A 27,661-nucleotide genomic window follows, 5' to 3' on the forward strand; every position below is an offset into this window, starting at 1 on the left:
AAGATGGAAGAGTTCTGGAGATGGACGGTGGTGAAGGCTGCACAACAATGTGAATGTACTTAATGCCACTGAACTGTACGCTTGAAAAAGATACATTTTATGTCACGTATATTTTACCACATATTGTTTTTTAATCACTAAGAAGCCAATATGGAAAATGAACTGAATGTTAAAGAAAAAGACAAAACCCCTTTTTATTTTACATGAAGAGATAAGTACCTATCTCCAAGCTCAAGGTCTAGATTGAGGATAATCATTATGAGCCCTACTAAAGGACAACCACACACAGTTTTAAGAACGCTGTCACACAGGTCACCTTGTAGCTTTCCTTCACTCGATGCCTAACTCTTCCAGACGTCCCAGTACTGAGGAAGGGTCTCCTCTTTCCAGCTTTGCCCAACCTTATTCATAATAGACAAATGAAAAGTCCCAGAAACCTGTTCTGTTTGGGAAAGTTTTCTTTTGTTCTAGGCTTCGGTGGTTAATATGCTTGACGAATTTCAGAGTCTCTCTATCTCTGTAGACCAATGCCAAAGAATTGTTTTCTGGATTCACTGTTAGCAGCTGAAATAGGCAAACACAGTGATACATCAGAACACAGAGATTCTTCTCACCGCTTTTCTCAAACAGATGGTTCCATATCAAATACTCAGGCTCTGGCGATAGAGGATCCTTTAAAGTATCCTTTACTAGGAGGAGCTACTGATCTTGCTGTCCAGACATTTTCCAATAGGCCCCATTCCAGTACATACCCAGAAAAGTTTTACCTAATGCATTGATTTCTTACTACATTGAAAGATTCATGGGAATGCACCATCTGACTCTTAATTTATTTGGAATTTCTTTTACCTGGGTAGAATGCTTAGTGATTATCCTTTAGCCTCTTTATTCCATGCTGAGTACTTTCTACTAGAAATCAGAACCACTGCCAGACAGACCAATGTGGATTTATCAGCTAAAGACACTGGCAGAAGGTCATAAAAGTTGGGTCTCTGAAGAATGAAAGCATCTTTAAGAACTAAAGAAGGATGGTTTGCTGTCAGAAGCAACTTACCTCTTCATCTTCTCCTTTGGCAATGTAGGAGGTGAAGCCACCATACTCTGGCTCCCAGCCTTATGAAGGGAAAACAAAGAGCATTCAGCAAACTCTCACTGCAAGAGTTACATCATGTGTTCGAATAACTGATCCCATGCTGCTTAAAACGGAGATCTGGGAGTTCAGTAGAACCAACTCTGACTTATAAGCCTGAATTTATCATTCAACCAACACTGAATAAGAACTGAAAACTAAGAACTGAATATAAAATACACCTAGAAGGACAATTACATAAAAGCTCTGGGGGGGTTCCTTAGATGGAAATTATGATTTATTTCATCTCCTCTACCTTGGTCACAGATACAAATAGTACTCTGAGTTGGGAGATGACTGAAATTCATGACCCCTAAGATCCCTTCCAACATAGAGCTCCTGTGATCTGAGATCCTGGCCAAGGCAAATTACTTGTGAACTGGTTCAGTTAGAGAGGGTCACTCAGGAGAGACTGTCCCTCTTACCTTCACAGCCACAGTAGAGAAGTAAGTCCAGGGCAAATTCAGTCTTGCTGTTGTCATGGATTAAAGTGTAGTGACCAGTCTTCCAATGCCTCAGTTCCCCCTGGCATGTGGGAACACTTGATTCTAAGACAAAAACAACAGAAGGCCAGAAAAAAATAACCTTGATACCACTGTAGATTGCAAAAGAATGATAATTAGGAATAGTTATAGCACTAAAGAGAAACCATTTCCATAAACCTTCAGCTGACCTATTGCTCCATTATATTATTAAATATATAAGCCTTATAGGGGCTTCCCTGGTGGTGCAGTGGTTGAGAATCTGCCTGCCAATGCAGGGGACACGGGTTCGAGCCCTGGTCTGGGAAGATCCCACATGCCGCGGAGCAACTAGGCCCGTGAGCCACAATTACTGAGCCTGCGCATCTGGAGCCTGTGCTCTGCAACAAGAGAGGCCGCGATAGTGAGAGGCCCGCGCACCGCGATGAAGAGTGGCCCCCACTTGCCGCAACTAGAGAAAGCCCTCGCACAGAAACAAAGACCCAACACAGCCAAACATAAATAAATAAAAATTAAAAAAAAAAAAGTTAACTGGAAAACACCTTTCTAAGTCATCCATAGCTTGCTATATCATACTCAGTTTAAAAAATATATATATAGGGCTTCCCTGGTGGCGCAGTGGTTGAGAGTCTGCCTGCCAATGCAGGGGACGCGGGTTCGAGCCCTGGTCTGGGAAGATCCCACATGCCGCGGAGCAACTCGGCCCGTGAGCCACGATTACTGAGCCTGCGCGTCTGGAGCCTGTGCTCGGCAACAAGAGGCCGCGATGGTGGGAGGCCCGCGCACCGCGATGAAGAGTGGCCCCCGCTTGCCACAACTAGAGAAAGCCCTCGCACAGAAACGAAGACCCAACACAGCCATACATACATACATAAATAAAAAGAATGTAAGCAGACAAGAATAGCATTAAAAAAAAAAAAAAAAATATATATATATATATAAGCCTTATAATGAAAAAAAGTTGACTTTCTATTTCTCTTTACCATGATTTTCAGATGGAGTATATATTTAGCTGCCAGAAATTTTTTTTAAAATAACATGATTATTGTTAAACTTTATTTTTTAGAGCAGTTTACAGAAAAATTAAATTTCCCAGAAAGTACAGTTCCTCTACTCCTGCCACACACAACCCCTGCCCCTCCCCATCAGTTTCCTCTATTATTAACATCTTGCCTTAGTGTGATTTATTTTTTACAACTGACCAATATTGATGCATTATTAACTGAAGTCCACAGTTTACATTAGGGTTCGCTCTTGGTGTTGTACATTCTACTAGTTTAATGTCATGTGTCCATTCCATCTTGTTTGTAAACGATTAAACGTCCTCTGCTTTTAATAATTTCCTTCTACCTATTTGTCCAAATTCAAGCAAGTTTTTCTTAGGCTGATATTGGTTCTTAGCAGAAAGAAGCCACTCACCTTCCTCTTCTTTATGTTCTTGTGTTTTAGAGTAGGTTTAGGTAAAGCCAGTCATATTTCTCTCCACCATTTGTTCTACTGTTAGCCTAATAAAATGTACTAGCTGTTCTTCCTACCTGGAATGCTGTTCTAGCAGGTCCTTCTCGTCATTCAGATCTGAGCTTGGATGACAGCTCCTCAGACAGGCTGGTCCAGATTGCCCGTTCACCTAAGAGGCCACCCAGTCGTTCCTCAGCACGGAACCCTATTCAGATTTCCTGCAGCGCACCTATCCTTATTTGATGTTTTCTTGTTGTTCGTGTATCATTTCATCTCTGTCCTCTCCTACTATCAATAGACTATAAGCCAGGGAGAGCAGAGACCTTGTCTGTCTTCTTCTCCAGCTCCAGAAATAGGGCCTAGCATATAGCAGGTGCTTAAGAAATGTTTGTTGAGTGAATAAATGACTGAATCGTGAATACCTAACAGTAAAAGAAGGACAGAACGTAACAGCAGCTTACCTTTCTTTGCATCGTTTTCCTCTGGCTCTGGGTCCGTCTGTTCGTTGCTCTGCTGACTGCTGCTGCTGATGGCCGCCCGCCTGCTCTCTGGCTCAGAACTGCGGCTAGGCCCTTCTTCAGTGTCATCAGCAGCAGAGGCTGCTTCTCCCTCTTTTTTGTCCTCAAGCTCACCTTCTGAAGGGGCCAAGAAGTGAAGTTTCAGGCCTGTGAAGTTGGAGAGCAGCAAGAACACTGCCTCGGAGCGAAATAATGCCATGCAGTCCTTCAAGATGTCGGGAAGTTTGCTCTCCTCAGCCTTCTCGTAAAACCTGGAAAGCAGCGATGCCAAGGTGTTCATCAAAGCCACAGATGTAGTATTACTCATGGGATGAAAGCTGATCATTAGCTTTGTATCTCTCTCCCTAAACCTTGCATAGCTTACTAATGTCCAAGTTGTTACAATAATGAGGTTTTGTTAGGGCCTGCTACTGGATGTCCCCGGGAACAAAACATCATCAGGGCAAATGTCCTATTATTGGAGGTGAGCCTTGCAGACAAACAGGCAGGTGTTGAATGCAGAAGGAAACGTCTTGGATGATGGGTTCTACCTTTTGTTAGGGGGACCTCTGCTGCTCCATTCCACATCTCCTTTCTCCAAAGCCTCACACACCTCTGCAAATTTCTCAGGCTGGAAAAGGAGCAAATGAAGCAGCAGTTAGCAGATCTCCCTATGATCCCACACTGGTCTTGCAGGTACAGCAGCTCTGCGGAATCATGCTGGCTGATTCCTAAAAGGGCCAGGTGACTCTCACCCCTTTCACACAACCTCCCCCAGTCCTGATACGCTGAAGCCAGAGCAAAGACTGGATAAATCGTCAGCATGCTTTAGCCAAGTCACCTGAGTGTCAATTTGGGCCATTTCTTTAAGTAGTTGTATGTCTTATGTCTAATTGCTAAACCTCTCAAATTCCTGCATTTATTATAATGAAAATGTCTATATAATAATACAGATTCATTAGGCCTCAGCTCATTCCCTTGATTTAATCAGCATTCTAAACTTAAAAAGTCCAGTGTAGTACAAGAAGCTGATTAATCTATTAAAATACTCTCCATAAGAGCCTTTATAAGTACTTGTTTAATGCAGTTTCCCAAGGAGTATTCTACAAACAGTTATCCTATTAGTTGTAAAACAGGAAAGAGGATCCCAAAGGATGGTTTAGGTGAGCTGAGTTAAATAGGGTTAAACGAGTTTATTTACTAGTAATACTTCTCGAATTCCTTAATATGCTATTGTCAGCTATATAATTCAGAGAGAGAGGCAGTATGTAGTGTCTCTCAACCTTTTTTTCAAGGAGGCACCAACTCTTGGGACTGTGATTCCATGGGACCCAGGGTCAACTGGGGAAAACCACACTCGCATACGTGATCTCATGTGGCCCTCACAACAACTCTTCAAGACGGGCAGGGCAAGTATTATCCCAGTTTAACTGACGATGAAATAAAAGTGAGACCTTAGTAATTTGCTCAGGTCAGTAAAACCATGGAGCCAAGACGTGAATATAAAGTCTTCTAGGGCTTCCCTGGTGGCGCAGTGGTTGGGAATCTGCCTGCCAATGCAGGGGACACGGGTTCGATCCCTGGTCTGGGAAGATCCCACATGCTGCAGAGCAACTGAGCCCGTGCACCACAGCTACTGAGCCTGCACTCTAGAGCCCACAAGCCACAACTACTGAGCCCACGAGCCACAACTACTGAGCCCGTGCGCCTAGAGCCCGTGGTCTGCAACGAGAGAGGCCACCGCGGTGAGAGGCCCGCGCACCGCAGGGAAGAGTGGCCCTCGCTCTCTGCAACTAGAGAAAAGCCCATGCACAGCAACGAAGACCCAACACAGCCAAAAATAAAATAAATTTATTAAAAAAATAAATAAAAATAAAGTCTTCTAACTTCTAACCTAGTTCTCTCTCCACTATAATGTGCTACCTCATCATTCTCAAACGTTTGCTACTAATTTGTTAATCAGTAATCTTTCTATTATTTAAAAGTAATTGGTAAGTACCATAGTCATCAAATGACTAGGATGGGAACTACACACCACTCATCCCCAATATAGAAGTGTGTGTGGGGGGCTTCCCTGGTGGTGCAGTGGTTAAGAATCTGCCTGCCAATGCAGGGGACACAGGTTCAAGCCCTGGTCCGGGAAGATCCCACATGCTGCAGAGCAACTAAGCCCGTGCACCACAACTACTGAAGCCTGCGTGCCCCAACTACTGAGCCTGTGCTCTAGAGCCCGTGCTCCGCAACAAGAGAAGCCACCGCAATGAGAAGCCCGCGCACCGCAACGAAGAGTAGCCCCCGCTCACCGCAACTAGAGAAAGCCCGCATGCAGCAGTGAAGACCCAGTGCAGCCAAAAATAAATAAAATAAATTAAAAAAAAAAAAGCGTGTGTGATTAAGATTCTAGAAAACTGGGGAATACCCAAGGGACTCAACCCACTAACATACGACTGATACCAATGTTAGCTATTATCATCATTTCTACACTTTATTTGAAGAGGATGACGTAAACATGCTAACCAGGAACAAAACAAAAAGCAACAAAAACTCTTAGTGATGCCTCTTCACCCACCCAGGAAGCAAGGCTGCATGCCAAATGTGCTATATTGGACAGGATTTGCTGGCCTACCTTAAGGAACTCTTTTAGGAGAATTTCAGAGCTTTCTTCAAATTCTTCCTGAATTTGAACTTGGTACTCCATGTCGAGATAAGTAGGGTTGATCCAGTCATACAAAATTTCATGCTACAAAGAAGCAGCAGATGCAAAGGGTGGGTTAATAATTCCTACTGCTTTTGTTCTGACATCATTTTACACTAGTAAAATGTATGCAAATCTTCATTTTATAATTTTCTCCTTGTTAAATAAAGTTCTGGAAAGCTCTGCCTTAGAAGACACTATCAAAAGTGTATCTAAGAAGGGTGGAAAGGCAAGCTCAAAGCCTAGTTCTGTTATCAGGATGAGCCACTTTTAAAACCAGAAAAGCAAATGATATGCCACAGCTTTTCTAAGACAAGAATCCCAGCAACAGGAATTTATCCTTACATCTTGTGGGATGTGAGGGCTCCGAGGTATGAGAGGTTCAAAGTAGGTGGGAGGCCTGGTCAGTGAAGGACCATGAAACCAGCCGCTGATGGACAAACGCGACTTTTCTTCAGACAGGACTTCGGAAACCTGAAAGGACAAGACCAGCAGCACATCAATGCAAAGACCAGAGGGGAAGATTACCAGCCAAGGCTCACTAATTTCAGGACCCTTCACACTAGGTGTGAAAACAACCTGCCTGGACTGTCCAACCGGAGGCCGTCACATTCAGAAAACGGGCGACTGAAAAGCATGCTCTTTGGCCCTCTACGCATTTGTGGCTCACAGTCTTTACCTGGTGAAAGGATACTGGAGACACTTCGAAGAAAACCAGTGTGTTCCACGAAGGGATAAGAGACTTGACAATCTGCTTCGGCTGAAAGTGTTCTGCGTGGGGAGAGAACACATCCGTAAATGTGCTTCATCATCATTAACCACTTCCAGGCCGCCTCGTTTCACCTTGACAATTCGCCAATTTCTAAGGGTAGCTAAATGTCCCCTCCAGATCCCCATACGCCACCCCCTTCCATCTGTTCCTCTTATATAGTTCTGCTAGGTGATATCTGTTCTTACTCCACCATCCTCTATTACTGATGAAGGCTGGAAAAGGTTCTGAACGTTTTCTGGAGTCGAGCTCTGGTGTCAGTCATTAAAAAATAAAAAAGACCCTGACCTCCCATCAGAGGCACTGGTCCTGGCAGATTCATAGCCACGGGTGGCTGCACATGTTCTCTACCCTCCCACGGCCAGCATTCAGAAGGTCTGACTATTCCTCATCTTAACTCGGCTCTAACTTATCTCTGGAGTAATGATAATTTCAGGCACAACTCAGGAGAGGTGGCTGTCGGGGCTGGCAATTATCCCCCTGCGGTCGCCACTGTAATGAAGAGCTTCCATCTCCCGAGGAGCACAGACAGAGCACGTAAGGACCCAGAAGGGGCTGCTGGTGTTGAAGAGCATGCCTTTGTCTTACCGTCAACGTTGTACAGGTCCAGGGTGCCCCCCAGGCTCCTGTCCCAGGGAGGAACCAGGTAAAGAATGAAGGCAATCCGGCGTCCTTCCAGCTCGTCGTCATGGCAGAGCAGGGCATCTGCAATAGTTCAGCGCACACCGTAATGTCCCTGTGCGGCAATGAGCAGCGGACATCTGACTCTGCGCTCACTATCAGTCCACCTGCTATTCCTCCGTAACGTCAGCTCCTCCAGCTTTAAAATGACACTTATTTCTCCTCTTTTATAATTACAGAAATAAAACTGTCAATATAGAAAACTCTAAAAACACTGAAGAACACATATATAGACTCAGAGACAATCACTACTAATATTTTTACATATATTCTTCCAGTATTTTTCAACATACATGTATTTGCTTTTTAAAAAATAGCATCCTACAGTGGTTGTTTTGTGACCTTTTTTTTTTCTTTTATTACATGGCAAATGTCTTTTCTGTCATCTCTTTTAATGGCTGCATAGTTATTCCAGGACTGAGCAAGATAGGCATCCGGGCAAGGTGGGAGAGGGGAGGGGATGCTATGGGTGAAGTGAGATCATTCCACACGGAGGGATTATTTTAACAAATAAACATATTGAAAATAATGGAAGGCAGATTTCTCAAGGTTGAAGAATGGAATTGCAAATATGGAAAAGGAGAAATCTAGAATGAACCCTATGGTGTGGAAATGAAACCAGAGGAATCAATGTGACTTGTCTAGAGCACAGGAAATATAAGATAACCCTGGAAAATCTTGTTTTGCTAGGAAGTAAGATATAATAAGAAGGATGAGTGAAAGTGAGTGAAACCCACGCAGGGGCCTTCTCGGCGAAAGACCTCTTGCTGTCCCCTGCTTATTGCTGATTGGAAAAAGAGGCTATGGAAATAAGCTGTGACCTCCTAGGCCCTCCATGTGAAGCAAAGAGCAGGCCCCAGCAGCTAATGACTGAGGAACAAAGAATGCAGAAACAAAGATAGGGCAGGCAGACGAGAGTAGCCATAACTTAATAGGTCAGTCACAAGGACTCCCAGTTCTGCTTCAATGGTAAAGGTAAGTCTGACACACATTCCTAAGCTGTTTTATAGAAACCAGACCCCCCGCACCAGATCAGAAAAGCTGACCACGAGCATGTAGCCCCCAGACCGGCTGGAACCTGAAGATTGAGGCTGCTGACCCCTGTGACCTCACCTTGTTACCTCACCATGCACCAATCAGAGAACTGTGCACGAGCTGATCACGCACCCTGTGACCCTCTCCCTCACCTTGCCTTTAAAAACCCTTCCCTAAAACCCATCGGGGAGCTTGCGTCTTTTGAGCACGAGCGGCCCGTTCTCCTTGTCTGGTGCCCTGGAATAAACTGTACTTTCCCTCACCATGACCTGGTTTCAGGAGATTGGCTTTGCCTTGCATTGTGAGCAACCCGAGTTTGTTTCAGTAACATGAGGACATACTAAAAGGACACAGAAGTCAGCTTAAAGGGGCTCCTCTTGATCAAATCAGGGACAATATGAGCATCAACATAATGACAGTAACCATTACATAAATAGTAACCCTTAAATTCACACTGACATAAATAAACAAATGAGTAACTGGGGAGAGGGAAAGGTTTTCTTTACAGTAGAATGACAACTAATAAAGAAATGATTTTATTAGGAAAGAAATCACCATTTGACAACCTGCATAGTAATAACTGTAGTAAGAAATATCAGTGGATGCTAAAACAAGTGAATCAAAGTTTGATGAGAAATGGAATATTTACATAATCTTAAAGTGTCTCCCCACAAAATACTTATTAACTTAAAGAGAGGAAAAGAACAAGTTTACAGTGGAAAAAACTTGATGTCAGCCACCAGCTTAATTAAGTGATCAAAGTTAATATCACTGGTAATATGACACACCATCTACCTCTTGATAAGATGCAGTAAAAAGAACACATATCTAATCATGAGAAAGCAGCAGACAAACCCAAACTGAGGGAAGTTCTACAAAATAACTCATCTGTAAATCTTCAGAAGCATCAAGATCATGAAGGTCAAAGAAAGACTGAGGAACTGTTCTGGACTGAAGACACATGACAACTAAATGCTATGCACAACCCTGGACCAGATCCCTTTGCTATAAAGGACCAAATCATAGCACCTGAATGGAGCCTGCAGATTAGATGGGAATAATGTACCAATCGTAGTTCCTGACTCTGATGGCTTCCTACTGTCACACAGCAGAAGTGTCCTTGTTGTAGGAGCTACTGAAGTACTCAGGGGTCACGGAGCATCCTAAGGGCAACCTACTCTCAGGTAAAATGGAAAAAACTTACTTGTACTATGCTTGCCACTTGTCTGTCAGTTTGAAATTACTTCAAATTTAAAAAAAAGTTAAAAAAAGGGCATATGACTCTTCATGTGTCTAAGTTATCCTCAAAATGCTGTTACCAATTTGTACTTCCCTAGGACAACGTGGGAGAGTAAACCCAAAGCAGAATTTTATTTAGTAAAACAAAACAACACAAAACATTTTTCCTTCCAGATGAAAACCAAACATGTTATCAAAAGGACATTTATATGCTCAGAAAGGTAACAAGAAGGAGGCACCCCGAACTGGTGACAGTGGACACATCTGAAGAGGAAGAGGGACAAGGAGAAGGTGAAGGGGACTGTTGTGGATTACACTGTATGCTATATTGTTTGACATTTTTTCCTTAAGAATATATTCACTCATTACCTTCAAAAGAAAAAAAAGACATTGAGGGAGTTATGTGTTTCCTGGGAAGTTTAAGAGTAACTTACACCATCATCTCTGAATTTCCTGATACTGTATGCAAAGTTGGTGTGTATGTGCATTATTGGCCTTTTTCTGAAAATACTGAAACCAAGCAGGACCCTGCAAAGCCTTCCTGGGCACAAAAGCCCCTCTGTGTCCCTTGTTTCTTGTTTATAGAAAAAAAGGCTTCAGTCTCCTAGGCCTCCCCCAGGTTACAAAGAGCAGGCTCAAGCAGTTAATGATTAGGAGACGAGAGTCACAGGACTCCTAGTTCCTCCTGAAGGGATAGAGATAAGAATCTGATGCATATTTTTGAGTTGTTCTGCAGAAACTAAGAAACCCCCTCACCACCCAGGTGGAGGATGGCGATTATATGCTGACCACAAGCACACAGACCCCAGACTTCTGGTTGGAACCAGAAGGTCAGTGATTGAGATTCCTGAAACATCATTCTGTTCCCTCACCACCAACCAATCAGAAGAAAGTCCACGAGCTGATCACGCATCCAATAACCCTCTCCCCTGTCTTTAAAAACCCTTCCCTGAAAGCCACTGGGGAGTTCACATTTTTTGAGCGTGAGCTGCCCATTCTCCTTGCTTGGCGTCCTTATTTTGCTACAAACACCGCTGTCAAGAGTTTGGCTTTGTGTGCCTCGGGCACACAAGCCCTTGCTTGGTTACAATATGTTCATAGCTTTCATCATACTCCCAAAGAGAACCACTGCCTTATACCTTCCAATAAGATGGGCATTTCTATACATGAGCTGGGTCAGACTGTACTCATTAAGAAGATCCTCATGCTATGCAGGGACACGAAGTCTAGGATTTTGGAACACTGACAACTGTCTTCCCATGATCATTTAGTTAAAGCCTTTAAATCTTAGCGACAGCAAGGTTTTAATCTTTCTTACCTGAGAATTCATATTTAGCACAGGACACATCAATGGTTGATTCCAGGTCAATCTTCGAAATGTCTGAAAGCCAAGCCCGGAAATGTTCAAACAGAATTTTCCTAGAAATGTAAACAAAAGATAACTTGTTACACCATAATGTGGGCTCCATTTGGATCTATGCCACAACTATTTTTTCCTGGAGGTTTTGGTTTATTTAAGATCCAATCTTGAGAATGTTCCTCACTTTAAACTTGCAAAGTTTAGGAGTAACAGTCCCAGAGAAATAAATGTAAATCTCTCTATTGCAATATATTTTTGCTCTACTGTTTTCTTTTCTTTTCTTTTTTTGGCTACGCCATGTGGCATGCGGGATCTTGGTTCCCCAACCAGGGATTGAACCAGTGCCCCCTGCAGCGGAAGCGCAGAGTCCTAACCGCTGGACTGCTAGGGAAGTCCCTCATCTTATTTTTCTTACCCTTAAATTTATAGTATTGCCCTATCACGACAGTGGTCTGGCCTTTGTCATAGGAACACCAATGTTCCAGTCGGAAGTCACTGATTTTTAGAGCTGTTTTTCAGCACTGTTGTTTAATGAACACTTGGGTGGGTGACACTGTTGTAGGTTAAAATAATGGTGACTATTATGCTAATTGAGTAATAATAAACTCTTTCACAGAAGTTCTGATATTAACAGGATACCGAAAAAACAAAGATGGTTGAACATTTCCATTTACCAGCTAAAGTGGCTCTGTATAGAACTCTAACACAAATTAAAACTTACTCAGTTGGCAGTCAACTTTGAAATTATGTTAACTTTGATGAATTAACATTTTTTATGTCAATTATATCTCAATAAAACTGGAAAAACATTTTAAAAAACATTTTTAAAGGGTTTATGTTAGTTCAAATTTTGCACATGAAGAGACAGTATTTTTTGGATCATTCTAGTCCAAATGTACATCACTGAAATCCCCATAAAATGCAATTGTGCTGTTAATAACTAGATACCAAATCTCCAGGTTGATGCCCTGAAATTTTATTACCAAATATCTTTTTACACTGTATGCTACCCAATCCAAAAAATTCCATAAAATATTGTGCTTGGTTAGTCCAAACAAAAGTGCCATGTAACTTTTATAGGCAGAGTTGCACATTAGACATAATAGGTCAGCATAGCAAACTGCTAAACCAGGCTTCAGGTAATGTAGGTGGTCAACATTTTTGCAACATCTTGAATCTTGATGCTTTACGTAACTAGTATTATCAAAGCCTTCATTCCCTCTGTTATTGGTAACATCAGCTTCCACAAATTTATTCCATAGAAAGCTCTTTCTCTAGTTACCCTATGAAAGTGTCACGACAGGGTTATTTTCTCCCGTCATTCTCATTTGTTAATTGTATTCATGAGAGAAATCACAGAACCCAACTGGGAAATAAAAAGATCACCTTTCGGTAAAGACCAAGGAATTCCATCTCTCCTACCATCTGGCTGTTACGCGTTGGATACAGAATGTAACTCAGTCCCATAGGAAAGAAATGCTTACCAGAGGTGTGGTATGAACTAATGAGATAGTGCTTTAAAGCATGGTCTTGGGGGAAAAAAGGTCTAAAATAAATATGAAATATTATGAGTTACAGTTAACACGTGAGCAATACTTCAGGATTTAGAAGAAATAAACTGCAGACTGCTACCATTTATGGAAATATTGCAGAGAAAAAAAGAATGAGAAAATATAACTTGTATAGATGAAAAACAGACAGCTATTACAAAGTAACATGGGCTTACTGTAGCAAAACTAGGAAAAAACCCTATTATAAGTAAAAAGAAACTTTAAAAAACCTGTAGTCCTACTAGCCAGATTTAAACATTCCATCCTTCCAAGTCTTTTCCTTTGTACACACGTAGGTATCCAAATATACGTCTCTTTTTTCATATGGGATCCACCATGTATGCTATTTTAACTTCTTTTCTCTTGATAAGTTTATTTCATCTAGCCTAATATGCCTTTGCCTGCAAGAAGTATCATCATTTTATACGTCACTTCAAAAAATAGGATACAACAATAATTGTGTGAGACACTGAGTCTCAGAGAGGTTAAAATACACACACACAAAAAGTATCTTAGGATGATGAAATAACTTTACCATACTCATGTGTTAAAAGTCACACACATTGGGACTTCCCTGGTGGCACAGTGGTTAAGAATCCACCTGCCAACGCAGGAGACACAGGTTCGATCCCTGGTCCGGGGAGATCCCACATGCCGCTGAGCAACAAAGCCTGTGCGCCACAACTACTGAGCCTGCGCTCTAGAGCCTGCGAGCCACAACTACTGAAGCCCGTGTGCCTAGAGCCCGTGCTCTGCAACTAGAGAAGCCACCGCAATGAGAAGCCTGCGCACTGCAACAAAGACCCAACGCAGCCAAAAAAATAAATAAATAAAGTCACATCATATTCAACGATTGTATAGTTTTTCACTTTGTTTTGTACCATTAGCTATATAAATCTTGATGGGTGGGCATTTGTGATTTTTCACTGTTAGAAACACCATCACAATAAACAATCTTGTATAGAATTTTTGAGCACACCCTTAATTATTTCCTCAGGATAAATTCTTATAAGTGGAATTATACTACAAAAAGACAAGCATCATTTTAAGGGTTTTGATACACCTTTCAAAACCATCTTCAAGATAGCGGCACTGTATAAAGGTATCTACCCCTCTGTCAACACTGGAGTTTTTGTTTTAAATACTTGCAAACTAACATGTGAAAGATGGTATCTCCAGCGTTGTTTCCTTGATTACTAACGGTTGAACACTTTATCATTGAGAACTTGGGCCCTGGAATCAGACAGACTTAGGTTTATATCTTAGTTCCCTCAATTTTTACCTAGTTAACTTTGAAGAAGTTACTTAATTTCTCAGAGTCTGTTTCCTCCTCTACAAAAGGGGACAATAACACCAACAAAGGTTGTATGACCTAACATTTAAAGCACTTACTCCTCCGTCTGGCACGTATTATGCACCCAACAAATATGAGCGCTTGTTTACCTTAAAGCACAGATGTGAGGCTCTCTTCTCTTCTTCAGATCATCAGACTTGATCATGAAAAAAAGAAAAAAAAGGATTTCCTTCATAAATCAGACACACAGAGGAGACTAGTTTAGGGAACACTCTGGCAGTAGAGCACTGTCATTAAGAGCCTGGACTCTGAAGCCAAACTGCCTGGGTTTGAGGTATGGCCCCTCCATTTGGCAGCTCTATGACTCGGGCAAGTTACCTAGCCTCTCTGTGCCTTATTCATTCAACAAGTACTTACATAGTTATTACAGTGGAGCTTATATTCTTGACGGAGAGGGACAACAAACATAAAAAGTCGATTATCAGTATAAAAAAAGGTGACAAATGTCGAGGGAAAATAAAGCAGCGTACGAGGGACCAGAAGTGCTGAGAGTGGGGAAGGGTTTGCAATTATAAATTTGGTGGCCAGGTTAGACTTCACTGAGGTGAAGCAAAGGCTTGAAGGAGGTTGGGAGGTGTACCAAGGGAATATCTCAGCAAAGCAGATTCAAGGTCCTGAGTGTGAAGAATGCCTGGCCTGTTCAAGAAACTGCAGGAGACTGTGCAGCTGCAACAGCAATTTGGGGGAGAGCAGCAGGAGAAGGGGCCAAAGATGCAATGGGAGCCTTAGAACCACTTTGGCTTTTACTCAGAGAAATGAGAACCTTTGGAGATTTTGGGCAAAGGAATAATATGATCCCATTTAATTTTTAAAAACTGAAGATAGGAGATTAAACAAGATGGCGGAGTAGAAGGACGTGCTCTCACTCCCTCTTGCGAGAGCACCAGAATCACAACTGGCTGCTGGACAATCATTGACAGGAAGACCCTGGACTTCACCAAGGAGGATACCCCACATCCAAGGACAGAGGAGAAGCCACAGTGAGACGGTAGGAGGGGCGCAATCAGAGTAAAATCAAATCCCATAACTGCTGGGTGGGTGACTCACAGACTGGCGAACACTTATACCACAGAAGTCCACCCACTGGAGTGAAGGTTCTGAGCCCCACGTCAGGCTTCCCAACCTGGGGGTCCGGCAACGGGAGGAGGAATTCCTAGAGAATCAGACTTTGAAGCCTAGTGGGAATTGATTGCAGGACTTTGACAGGACTGGGGGAAACAGAGACCCCACTCTTGGAGGGCACACACAAAGTAATGTGTGCATCGGGACCCAGGGGAAGGAGCAGTGACCCTGGGGGACACTGAACCAGACCTACCTGCTGGTGTTGGGGGGTCTCCTGCAGAGGCGAGTGGTGGCTCTGTTTCACCGTGGGGATAAGGACACTGGCAGCAGAGGTTCTGGGAAGTTCTCCTTGGCGTGAGCCCTCCCAGAGTCTGCCATTAACCCCACCAAAGAGCACGGGTAGGCTCCAGTGTTGGGTTGCCTCAGGCAAAACAACCAACAGGGAGGGAACCCAGCCCCACCCATCAACAGTCAAGTGAATTAAGGTTTTACTGAGCTCTGACCGCCACAGCAACAGGGAGGGAACCCAGCCCCACCCATCAACAGTCAAGTGGATTAAGGTTTTACTGAGCTCTGACCGCCACAGCAACAGTCAGCTCTACCCACCACCAGAGCCTCCCATCAAGCCTCTTAGATAGCCTCAACCACCAGAGGGCAGACAACAGAAGCAAGGAAAACTACAATCCTGCAGCCTGTGGACCAAAAACCACAGTTACAGAAAGATAGAGAAGATGAAAAGGCAGAGGGCTATGTACCAGATGAAGGAACAAGAAAAAACCCCAGAAAAACAACTAAATGAAGTAGAGATAGGCAACCTTCCAGAAAAAGAATTCAGAATAATGATAGTGAAGATGATCCAGGACCTCGGAATAAGAATGGAGGCAAAGATTGAGAAGATGCAAGAAATGATTAACAAAGACCTAGAAGAATTAAAGAACAAACAAACAGAGATGACCAATACAATAACTGAAATGAAAACTACACTAGAAGGAATCAATAGCAGAATAACTGAGGCAGAAGAACGGATAAGTGACCTGGAAGACAGAATGGTGGAATTCACTGCTGCGGAACAGACTAAAGAAAAAAGAATGAAAAGAAATGAAGACAGCCTAAGAGACCTCTGGGACAACATTAAACACAACAACATTCGCATTATAGGGGTCCCAGAAGGAGAAGAGAGAGAGAAAGGACCAGAGAAAATATTTGAAGAGATTATAGTCGAAAACTTCCCTAACATGGGAAAGGAAATAGCCACCCAAGTCCAGGAAGCGCAGAGAGTCCCATACAGAATAAACCCAAGGAGAAACACGCCGAGACACATAGTAATCAAAGTGGCAAAAATTAAAGACAAAGAAAAATTATTGAAAGCAGCAAGGGAAAAACGACAAATAACATACAAGGGAACTCCCATAAGGTTAACAGCTGATTTCTCAGCAGAAACTCTGCAAGCCAGAAGGGAGTGGCATGATATACTTAAACTGATGAAAGGGAAGAACCTACAACCAAGATTACTCTACCCGGCAAGGATCTCATTTAGATTTGATGGAGAAATCAAAAGCTTTGCAGACAAGCAAAAGCTAAGAGAATTCAGCACCACCAAACCAGCTCTACAACAAATGCTAAAGGAACTTCTCTAAGTGGGAAACACAAGAGAAGAAAAGGACCTACAAAAACAAACCCAAAACAATTAAGAAAATGGTCATAGGAACATACATATCGATAATTACCTTAAACGTGAATGGATTAAATGCCCCAACCAAAAGACATAGACTGGCTGAATGGATACAAAAACAAGACCCATATATATGCTGTTTACAAGAGACCCACTTTAGACCTAGGGACACATACAGACTGAAAGTGAGGGGATGGAAAAAGATATTCCATGCAAATGGAAATCAAAAGAAAGCTGGAGTAGCTATACTCATATCAGATAAAATAGACTTTAAAATAAAGAATGTTACAAGAGACAAGGAAGGACACTACATAATGATCCAGGGATCAATCCAAGAAGAAGATATAACAATTATAAATATATATGCACCCAACATAGGAGCACCTCAATACATAAGGCAACTGCTAACAGCTATAAAAGAGGAAATTGACAGTAACACAATCATAGTGGGGGACTTTAACACCTCACTTACACCAATGGACAGATCATCCAAAATGAAAATAAATAAGGAAACAGAAGCTTTAAATGACACAATAGACCAGATAGATTTAATTGATATATATAGGACATTCCATCCAAAAACAGCAGATTACACGTTCTTCTCAAGTGCGCACGGAACATTCTCCAGGATAGATCACATCTTGGGTCACAAATCAAGCCTCAGTAAATTTAAGAAAATTGAAATCATATCAAGCATCTTTTCTGACCACAACGCTATGAGATTAGAAATGAATTACAGGGAAAAAAACGTAAAAAGGACAAACACATGGAGGCTAAACAATACGTTACTAAATAACCAAGAGATCACTGAAGAAATCAAAGAGGAAATTAAAAAATACCTAGAGACAAATGACAATGAAAACACGATGACCCAAAACCTATGGGATGCAGCAAAAGCGGTTCTAAGAGGGAAGTTTATAGCTATACAAGCCTACCTAAAGAAACAAGAAAAATCTCAAGTAAACAATCTAACCTTACACCTAAAGAAACTAGAGAAAGAAGAACAAACAAAACCCAAAGTTAGCAGAAGGAAAGAAATCATAAAGATCAGAGCAGAAATAAATGAAATAGAAACAAAGAAAACAATAGCAAAGATCAATAAAACTAAAAGTTGGTTCTTTGAGAAGATAAACAAAATTGATAAGCCATTAGCCAGACTCATCAAGAAAAAGAGGGAGAGGACTCAAATCAATAAAATCAGAAATGAAAAAGGAGAATTACAACAGACACCGCAGAAATACAAAGCATCCTAAGAGACTACTACAAGCAACTCTATGCCAATAAAATGGACAACCTGGAAGAAATGGACAAATTCTTAGAAAGGTATAACCTTCCCAGACTGAATCAGGAAGAAACAGAAAATATGAACAGACCAATCACAAGTAATGAAATTGAAACTGTGATTAAAAATCTTCCAACAAACAAAAGTCCAGGACCAGATGGCTTCACAGGTGAATTCTATCAAACATTTAGAGAAGAGCTAACACCCATCCTTCTCAAACTCTTCCAAAAAATTGCAGAGGAAGGAACACTCCCAAACTCATTCTATGAGGCCACCATCACCCTGATACCAAAACCAGACAAAGACACTACAAAAAAAGAAAATTAGAGACCAATATCACTGATGAATATAGATGCAAAAATCCTCAACAAAATACTAGCAAACAGAATCCAGCAACACATTAAAAGGATCATACACCACGATCAAGTGGGATTTATCCCAGGGATGCAAGGATTCTTCAATATACGCAAATCAATCAATGTGATACACCATATTAACAAATTGAAGAATAAAAACCATATGATCATCTCAATAGATGCAGAAAAAGCTTTTGACAAAATTCAACACCCATTTCTGATAAAAACTCTCCAGAAAGTGGGCATAGAGGGAACCTACCTCAACATAATAAAGGCCATATATGACAAACCCACAGCAAACATCATTCTCAATGGTGAAAAACTGAAAGCATTTCCTCTAAGATCAGGAACGAGACAAGGATGTCCACTCTCACCACTATTATTCAACATAGTTCTGGAAGTCCTAGCCACGGCAATCAGAGAAGAAAAAGAAATAAAAGGAATACAAATTGGAAAAGAAGAAGTAAAACTGTCACTGTTTGCGGATGACATGATACTATACATAGAGAATCCTAAAACTGCCACCAGAAAACTGCTAGAGCTAATTAATGAATATGGTAAAGTTGCAGGATACAAAATTAATGCACAGAAATCTCTTGCATTCCTATACACTAATGATGAAAAATCTGAAAGAGAAATTATGGAAACACTCCCATTTACCATTGCAACAAAAAGAATAAAATACCTAGGAATAAACCTACCTAGGGAGACGAAAGACCTGTATGCAGAAAACTATAAGACACTGATGAAAGAAATTAAAGATGATACCAACAGATGGAGAGATATACCATGTTCTTGGATTGGAAGAATCAACATTGTGAAAATGACTATACTACCCAAAGCAATCTACAGATTCAATGCAATCCCTATCAAATTACCAATGGCACTTTTTACGGAGCTAGAACAAATCATCTTAAAATTTGTATGGAGACACAAAAGACCCCGAATAGCCAAAGCAGTCTTGAGGGAAAAAAATGGAGCTGGAGGAATCAGACTCCCTGACTTCAGACTATACTACAAAGCTACAGTAATCAAGACAATATGGTACTGGCACAAAAACAGAAACATAGATCAATGGAACAAGATAGAAAGCCCAGAGATTAACCCACGCACCTATGGTCAACTAATCTATGACAAAGGAGGCAAAGATATACAATGGAGAAAAGACAGTCTCTTCAATAAGTGGTGCTGGGAAAACTGGACAGCTACATGTAAAAGAATGAAATTAGAATACTCCCTAACACCATACACAAAAATAAACTCAAAATGGATTAGAGACCTAAATATAAGACTGGACACTATAAAACTCTTAGAGGAAAACATAGGAAGAACACTCTTTGACATAAATCACAGCAAGATCTTTTTTGATCCACCTCCTAGAGTAATGGAAATAAAAACAAAAATAAACAAGTGGGACCTAATGAAACTTCAAAGCTTTTGCACAGCAAATGAAACCATAAACAAGACGAAAAGACAACCCTCAGAATGGGAGAAAATATTTGCAAATGAATCAACGGACAAAGGATTAATCTCCAAAATATATAAACAGCTCATTCAGCTCAATATCAAAGAAACAAACACCCCAATCCAAAAATGGGCAGAAGACCTAAATAGACATTTCTCCAAAGAAGACATACAGACGGCCACGAAGCACATGAAAAGATGCTCAACATCACTAATTATTAGAGAAATGCAAATCAAAACTACAATGAGGTATCACCTCACTCCTGTTAGAATGGGCATCATCAGAAAATCTACAAACAACAAATGCTGGAGAGGGTGTGGAGAAAAGGGAACCTCTTGCACTGTTGGTGGGAATGTAAATTGATACAGCCACTATGGAGAACAATATGGAGGTTCCTTAAAAAACTAAAAATAGAATTATCATATGACCCAGCAATCCCACTACTGGGCATATACCCAGAGGAAACCGTAATTCAAAAAGACACATGCACCCGAATGTTCACTGCAGCACTATTTACAATAGCCAGGTCATGGAAGCAACCTAAATGCCCATCAACAGACGAATGGATAAAGAAGTTGTGGTACATATATACAATGGAATATTACTCAGCCATAAAAAGGAACGAAATTGAGTCATTTGTTGAGACGTGGATGGATCTAGAGACTGTCATACAGAGTGAAGTAAGTCAGAAAGAGAAAAACAAATATCATATATTAATGCATGTATGTGGAACCTAGAAAAATGGTACAGATGAGCCAGTTTGCAGGGCAGAAGTTGAGACACAGATGTAGAGAATGGACATATGGACACCAAGGGGGGAAAACTGCGGTGAGGTGGGGATGGTGGTGTGCTGAATTGGGCGATTGGGATTGACATGTATACACTGATGTGTGTAAAACTGATGCCTAATAAGAACCTGCAGTATAAAAAAACAAACAAAACAACTAATACTAAACTTTCATTGGGTTATTTGTATGGAAATATGTTAATATAAATGTTTCAGACATTACATGAAATTTCTAAAAATCTTATATTTGTATTTGTATGGAAATATGTATGGAAATATGTTAATATAAATGTTTCAGACATTACATGAAATTTCTAAAAATCTTATATTTGTATTTGTATGGAAATATGTATGGAAATATGTTAATATAAATGTTTCAGACATTACATGAAATTTCTAAAAATCTTATATGTTCTGGTATAATGTTATAAGTAATAATCCTAGTTATTACTTTAAAATGTATATCTCAGAAATAACTAATTTTCTTGTCAACTGCATTATTATGAACTTTCATCAAATCTTTAACCACGGTCATTTTTAAGTCTTTTGTCATTTACAGACAGTTCTGGGTGTACTCTGATGATTTTGCAAATATGTTCCTATAAAAGGGTTTCATCTTCAAGAAATTCATGGAAAAGACTCTGACAAGTACAGGTTTCTGGTAACTGACTGTACTGCTGAACTGAATGAATAAGCATTTTCAGAACTCTAATGAAAAACTGATGAACTCAAAAAAGTGCTAACAAAAGATCAAGATGAAAAAAAAAATTAATTACACTGAGTGAACTGATGAGGATGAGTATAATTTTTGTGACTTTCTGTCTGAATTTAAAAAAAAAAAAAATCCCACAAGGACTCAGAGGCAAAGAATATACAAATCAATTTTCACTGCAAAGTAAAGGAGCTGTTACAGTGGAGGATTACTGGACTGAATGTCAATATTATGACATAGTATGAGTGTGTTTCATGTTTGGTAATTGCAATCATTGTTGCTTTTGTTGTGGTCATCCATGTACAATGCTTGGTGTCAGTCTATTTATCTCTTGTAAAAATAAAATACAGTGTGTGTGTGAAAAAAAAAAAACAAAAAAACTGAAGATAAAATTCACATAAAATTTACCATTTTAACCACCTGAAAGTGTGTATTCAGTGGATTTTTAGCATATTCACCTGTTGTGCAACTGTCACCACTAATTCCAGAATATTTTCATCACACTAAAAAGAAACCCTGTACCTATCAGGCAGTCACTCCCCATCCCCCCTCTCCCCAGCTCCTGGCAACCACTAATCTACTCTCTGTCTCTACATATGTTTTGCTGGTCATTACATATAAATGGAATCACACTATATGTGGCCTTCTGTGTCTAGCTTCTTTCACTGAGTATGTTTTCAAGGTTCATCCATGTTGCAGCAGTACTTAGTACTTCATTCCTTTTTCTGGCTGAATAATAGTCCATTGTATAGACACACCACATTTGGTCTATCCATTCATTAGTCGACAGACGTTGGGTGTTTCTACTTTTTGGCTATTATAGATAATGCTGCTACAAACATCTATGTACAAGCTTTTATGTGAACAAATGTTTTCAATTCTCTTGGGTCCATTAACTTTTTTTTTTTTTACTTTATTAATTTTTATTTTTGGCTGCATTGGGTCTTCATTGCTGCACACGGGCTTTCTCTAGCTGTGGCGAGTGGGGGCTACTCTTCATTGTGGTGCGTGGGCTTCTCATTGCGGTGGCTTCTCTTGTTGCGGAGCACGGGCTCTAGGAGCATGGGCTTCAGTCGCGGCATGCTGCTCAGCAGTTGTGGCTTGTGGGCTCTAGAGCTCAGGCTCAGTATTCGTGGTGCATGGGCTTAGCTGCTCCACAGCATGTGAGATCTTCCTGGACCAGGGATTGAACCCGTGTCCTCTGCATTGACAGGTGGATTCTTAACCACTGTGCCACCAGGGAAGTCCCTCCATTAACATTTTAAAAGAACACAATGGCTGTAGGTGGCCAAGGGTGGAAGCAAGGAGACTGGTTAATACGCGAAGAGAATAATCCTGGTGAGAGAAAAAGATGGCTTGGATCAGGTGTTGGCAATGGAAGTGGAAACAAGTGGGCTTTTCTGAATATATTCTGAAGGTAGAGCCCACAGAATTTCCCAATGGACTGGAGATGAGGTGTGAGAGAGGAATCAAGGATAACCTCAAGGTTTTTGGCCTCAGCCGCTGGAAAGATTGTTGTGAACTGAGATGGGGAAAATCGCAGGTGGAGCAGATTTAGGGGGAGAAGATCAGGAGTTTAGTTTTGGAAAGTATGAGACACTTCATAGGTATCCTAGAGTAGAGGCAAAGCCATGAGACTCTCTGCAATCTGTTTGGAAGTGATCCAAAGGCTAAGCCCTAGAGTACTCTGTCATTAAGAAGCCAGGTACAAAAGGAAGACCTACTGAACGGAACTAAGAAGGACTCACTGGTGAGGTAGAAGGAAAATGAAGAGAGGATGGTTTCCTGAAAGTAAGGGGGGGTCGGGGGAGAGTCTCCAGGAAGGAGGAGTAACAAAGTAGGTCAAATGTTGCCGAGAGTCAAGTAAAACCAGGCCTGAAGACTGATGACTGGATTTACTAATGTGCAAGGTGTGAGTGACCTTGACAAGTAGTTTCAGTGGTGTGTAACAGGTGAAAGCCTAATAAAGTGGGCTTAACAGAGAACAGAACAGGAATTTGAGACACTACAGATGACTCAGAAGGAATGCTACTGTCAAGGGGAGCAGAGGAATGGGGTGATAGCTGAAGGGGAAAGTTAGGTCAACAGCGTTTTTTTCCTTAAGAGAAGAACTAACAGCTTTCTTTCTTTCTTTTTTTTTTTGGTATGTTGAAGGGAATGATCCAGAAGAGAAGGAAAACCTGATGTAGTTTCTTTATCTGTGAAACAGGAACAGTAATGTACCATTATAAGGATTTAATGAATTAATAAATACAAAGCACTTAGCATGGCATAAAGCATGCACTCAGTAATGCTTGCTTTAAAATACAGAGTATCAGGCTACTCCTAATGACAAACTTGGTTAGGAGGACTAGAAGTTGTTATAGACCCAATTATCAAGTCAATTCACAGCACAAGCAAAGAAAAAGGGATATAAGTGAAGTTTTATGGGACAGGAGACTGAAAGCAGGTTTTATATTTACTGTCTTAGGATGAAGAAGTTCAGTCCCAAAGTGAGCATAGTAAAAATTATTCACAGCAGAGTTTCATCAAGCACCCATGGGGATCTAAAGTAATGGCTGCTTCTTTTTCCTCTCATTACCCAGGGCCCTTTCTATTATTTTGCCTCTCACTGACTTCACAATTAGAAGTATTTTCATCTACCAAATTGCATTAAGTAAAAACCACTTTCTCGGGCTTCCCTGGTTGGCGCAGCGGTTGAGAGTTTGCCTGCCAATGCGGGGGACGCAGGTTCGAGCCCTGGTCTGGGAAGATCGCACGTGCCGCGGAGCAACTCGGCCCGTGAGCCACAATTACTGAGCCTGCGCGTCTGGAGCCTGGGCTCGGCAACGAGAGGCCGCGATAGTGAGAGGCCTGCGCACCGCGATGAAGAGTGGCCCCCGCTTGCCACAACTAGAGAAGGCCCTCGCACAGAAACGAAGACCCAACACAGCCATACATACATACATACATACATACATAAATATAAAGAATGTAAGCAGACAAGAATAGCATTAAATAAATAAATAAATAAATAAATAAATAAAATAAAATAAAATAAAAAAATAAAAAAAAACCACTTTCTCAATTTCAGTAATCAGAGATGCATATAGCCCCAAATCAACCAAAGAGGCCTAGGGTTATCAAAGCTGATATAATTACAAAGGCAGACAACTATGGTTTTTAATTAACCTATACAACTTTACTATGGTTAAAAGTTATTTTTCATTAGATTTTCTGAATTATTAAGAGTAACATCATTCGTGTATTTAACCTAACTTGGTTAATTCAATCATATGTGTAAGGCCCAAAGATAGACAGACTGGGGGACACAACCAGCTCTAGTGTAAAAGAATAAATGCAAGACAGAAAAATTTGTTACTCTTTTATCCCTGATAAAAAGAAATCAGCGGGAAATGGAAAGAAAACAAAATAGTTCTTAATCTTCACTTTTATTTTTTGTGATTTTAAAGGCTGATGTCCTTGAGGTTCTATAACGATTTCTAAGAGTGATGTATGCCATGTACTAAAAGATATCCCCCCAAACTGGGGAAACCAATGACCTATATGTTTTTATACCTAGACTGGGCCTGTCTTCTAAGAGTAGGAAAACCAGCCTTGATTTTGAAACAGTCTTTTCTGCCAAATTCAACTGTCCACCGATTTAAAAAGAACAGATCTAACTCTCTGCAGGACATACTGCAATACAGCAAGCCACCTAAAACAAAGACATGACCTCAAAAATTTAAATGGTTATTACGTTCCAATGTACTACTCTCTTCATTATACCACTCCCCAAAATGTACTTATCCTTTTTGTTTATAATGTATTTACTTACCGGCTTACTGTATTTTCTGACTATCTTTCACCATCACTATCACCTCTATTATTTTAGATTTTAAAGGCTTTCAGGGCAGGAACTGGCAAAGACTTCCATATAATAATTAAAGCACCAAACACATAGTTAACACTCAGCTTATGTTAAATAAATTAATGCTTTTAACAACGTCAAGGCAAGGACCCTCAATGGCAAACCCAAACTAAAACCTCAAGTCTACAGGTGTTCAATGATTTTATAGAAAATGAATTTCTGAAGTGGAAAAGCTAATGTGAAAGGGCCATAAATACCTGCTGGAACTTATATAAATCATTATACTTTTCATGGAAGTCCAAGTTCAAAAGTTCCTTCTGAAGTCCTTCCAAGAAGTTTTCACTTTCGATGAAGTTTGGGATCACACAGTGAAGAAAGGGGTCCATGTCCATGACAATGGCTTCTGTGGGGAGGAAAGCATTATCTATCACTTTTCCCTTTTGTATTTTTGACCTGTGAGCAGCACAGTAGAGAGAATACAAAAGGGATGGTCGTGAATTTTCAGAAATCTAGTACCTAAAATTTAAGATTTGGGGGAAGAATTATAAGCTCTTCCTTTTTTTTTTTCCCCCACTTACTACTACTTTTTAAAGGTACTGTGCTTAAAAATATTAGTCCTTAAGATGAGTATAAACGATGTCACTAAATTAAGATTTCTGCTCTTTTGGGGGTTTTTTAGTTCAACAATTACTTATTCAGCTGAATGTATTTTAGAGTCTTAATTCATTTCCTCCAAAACTTCAAATGAGAGTAGCAAATTAAAAACGAGAATAACAATACTGGCAGCCAATTTTTCTTCAACCCTTTTTCTTTGCCTAAGTTACTGCTAGAGGAAGTTATAAAATACATACTTCTTAAAAAAAAAAAAATCAGGTCAGGCACAACCTCCTCTAACTCTTTGAGTTTTACCTCAACGTTTTACCCACTGCCTCTGGTGGGACAGATTATGTACCCCTCTAATACAAACCACCACCACCTCCCACCAGCTGTCAGGCACAGTGGTGCTTTAACATGCATTATCTCATTTAATCTTCTCAACAATTCTAAGGTAGATGTCATCACTATCTCCATCCCGCACATAAGGAAACTGAAAAGTCCCTGAGTGTCCAGAGCTTACACTCCAAACACGAAGCTACCACTTTCTATGTGCATCTGGGACACCAAGGACTCATCTCTTAAAGCACTCAACCACTGAAACAAAAATCATGGCAAACTTTAGAAGGGAAAGCATGATGCATTAAGCAGAGTTCTTATCCTATAAGGTGATATCTGAAGCTGAGGCTGGAATCATCTGATGAAGGTTCCTTCCCTTGGTCAAAACCATGTTTACCTTCATGGGTCACGTTGTTGAACTACAGGCCGGCAAAACTGAGTAAGCTCAGGTGCCTGCTATCTGGCAGCTCCCAGCAAATGCTCTGGCTACGCTATTATGGGACAAACGAGCGTCACCTTCGGAGGAAAACCGCAAAAGCCACTCGACTATGTGTCCAAATGTTTACTGGTCCTTACTCAGAAAAATATGTATTGATGCATACATACATTAGATTATTAATCACAGTCAACATCTTTCCGAGGGAAATACTATTAGTTATCCTACTTTATATAGTAAGGAGCTGAACCCATTGCCCAACGACGCACAATCAGTTAAGAAGATTCTACCTCACCTCTAATTCCAGAATTTCCATGAACTTGCATGCCCTTTACTTCCCGAAACTCCCTGGCCTTCATCTCTTCCTCTTCTAGGTTTCTAAATCCAAACTGAACTTGGAAAAGGGACAGCAGGCCAGGCAGGAGAGTCGGAGGTGGCAAAGTCACGCTCTCTCCAAGAGCCTCTTCCCCTGTGGCCTCGCTGCTCAGGAATCAGCTAGAGTGCCAGGACTTTTTCAGAGGCCCCCGACCCGGCGCTGCGCCTCCCCCTTCACAGCACCAGCTTACCGTGGCGGAACGGCGTCCTGCGACTCCAGGCCTCAGCCACCTGCTTTTTCAAGGTTTCCTCCGTGACAGCATCCGAAAACTTCGCCATCACCTCCTTCTTTCCCTTTTTCCCAGCCCGGCCCGGGACGGGCTCAGCAGGCCGCTTACCACTCATCTCCTCGCAAGCTGCAAGACCCACGTCACACTAATCTAGCGGCTCTTTTCCTACGGAGACTGCAATTCCCAGAATGCCTCATTTCCCGTGTTTCTCCACCGCTATCTAATAGGAAGTACCAAAGTAAAGGGAGGCGG

General features: G+C 41.1%; 1 protein-coding gene across 2 annotated transcripts; it reads right to left on the bottom strand.

Moving 5' to 3' along the window:
* Window positions 1-163: 163 nt before the first annotated feature.
* Window positions 164-27,633, bottom strand: OGFOD1 (2-oxoglutarate and iron dependent oxygenase domain containing 1). 2 transcript variants are annotated; one of them, XM_036833194.1, is made up of 13 exons: window positions 27,371-27,633; window positions 25,693-25,838; window positions 14,339-14,385; window positions 11,304-11,404; window positions 7,619-7,735; window positions 6,941-7,032; window positions 6,607-6,735; window positions 6,193-6,306; window positions 4,118-4,197; window positions 3,531-3,838; window positions 1,555-1,677; window positions 1,055-1,113; window positions 164-564 (listed from the first exon to the last, which is right to left on the bottom strand). In XM_036833194.1, exons 1-13 carry the CDS (start codon window positions 27,522-27,524, stop codon window positions 403-405), a joined length of 1,632 nt encoding a protein of 543 aa, XP_036689089.1. In that variant the 5' UTR covers window positions 27,525-27,633; the 3' UTR covers window positions 164-402. The 2 variants fall into 2 exon arrangements, with proteins under 2 accessions (XP_036689089.1, XP_036689090.1); XM_036833195.1 differs by lacking the exon at window positions 27,371-27,633 and adding an exon at window positions 27,100-27,307.
* Window positions 27,634-27,661: the final 28 nt, after the last annotated feature.

The sequence above is a fragment of the Balaenoptera musculus genome, chromosome 19 (assembly GCF_009873245.2).
Source record: "Balaenoptera musculus isolate JJ_BM4_2016_0621 chromosome 19, mBalMus1.pri.v3, whole genome shotgun sequence".
NCBI classification, from domain to species: Eukaryota; Metazoa; Chordata; class Mammalia; order Artiodactyla; family Balaenopteridae; genus Balaenoptera; species Balaenoptera musculus.

What these genes read in the sequence shown, in the direction of transcription:
- OGFOD1 (XM_036833194.1), bottom strand. Translation starts at nt 27,524, where the DNA reads ATGAGTGGTAAGCGGCCTGCTGAGCCCGTCCCGGGCCGGGCTGGGAAA. An exon ending in GGAAAACGATGCAAAGAAAG is followed by an intron (nt 1,678 to 3,530) that starts GTAAGCTGCTGT and finishes TTTTTGTCTTAG; the next exon opens with AATCAAGTGTTCCCACATGC. An exon ending in CCAAAGGAGAAGATGAAGAG is followed by an intron (nt 565 to 1,054) that starts GTAAGTTGCTTC and finishes TGCCTATTTCAG; the next exon opens with CTGCTAACAGTGAATCCAGA.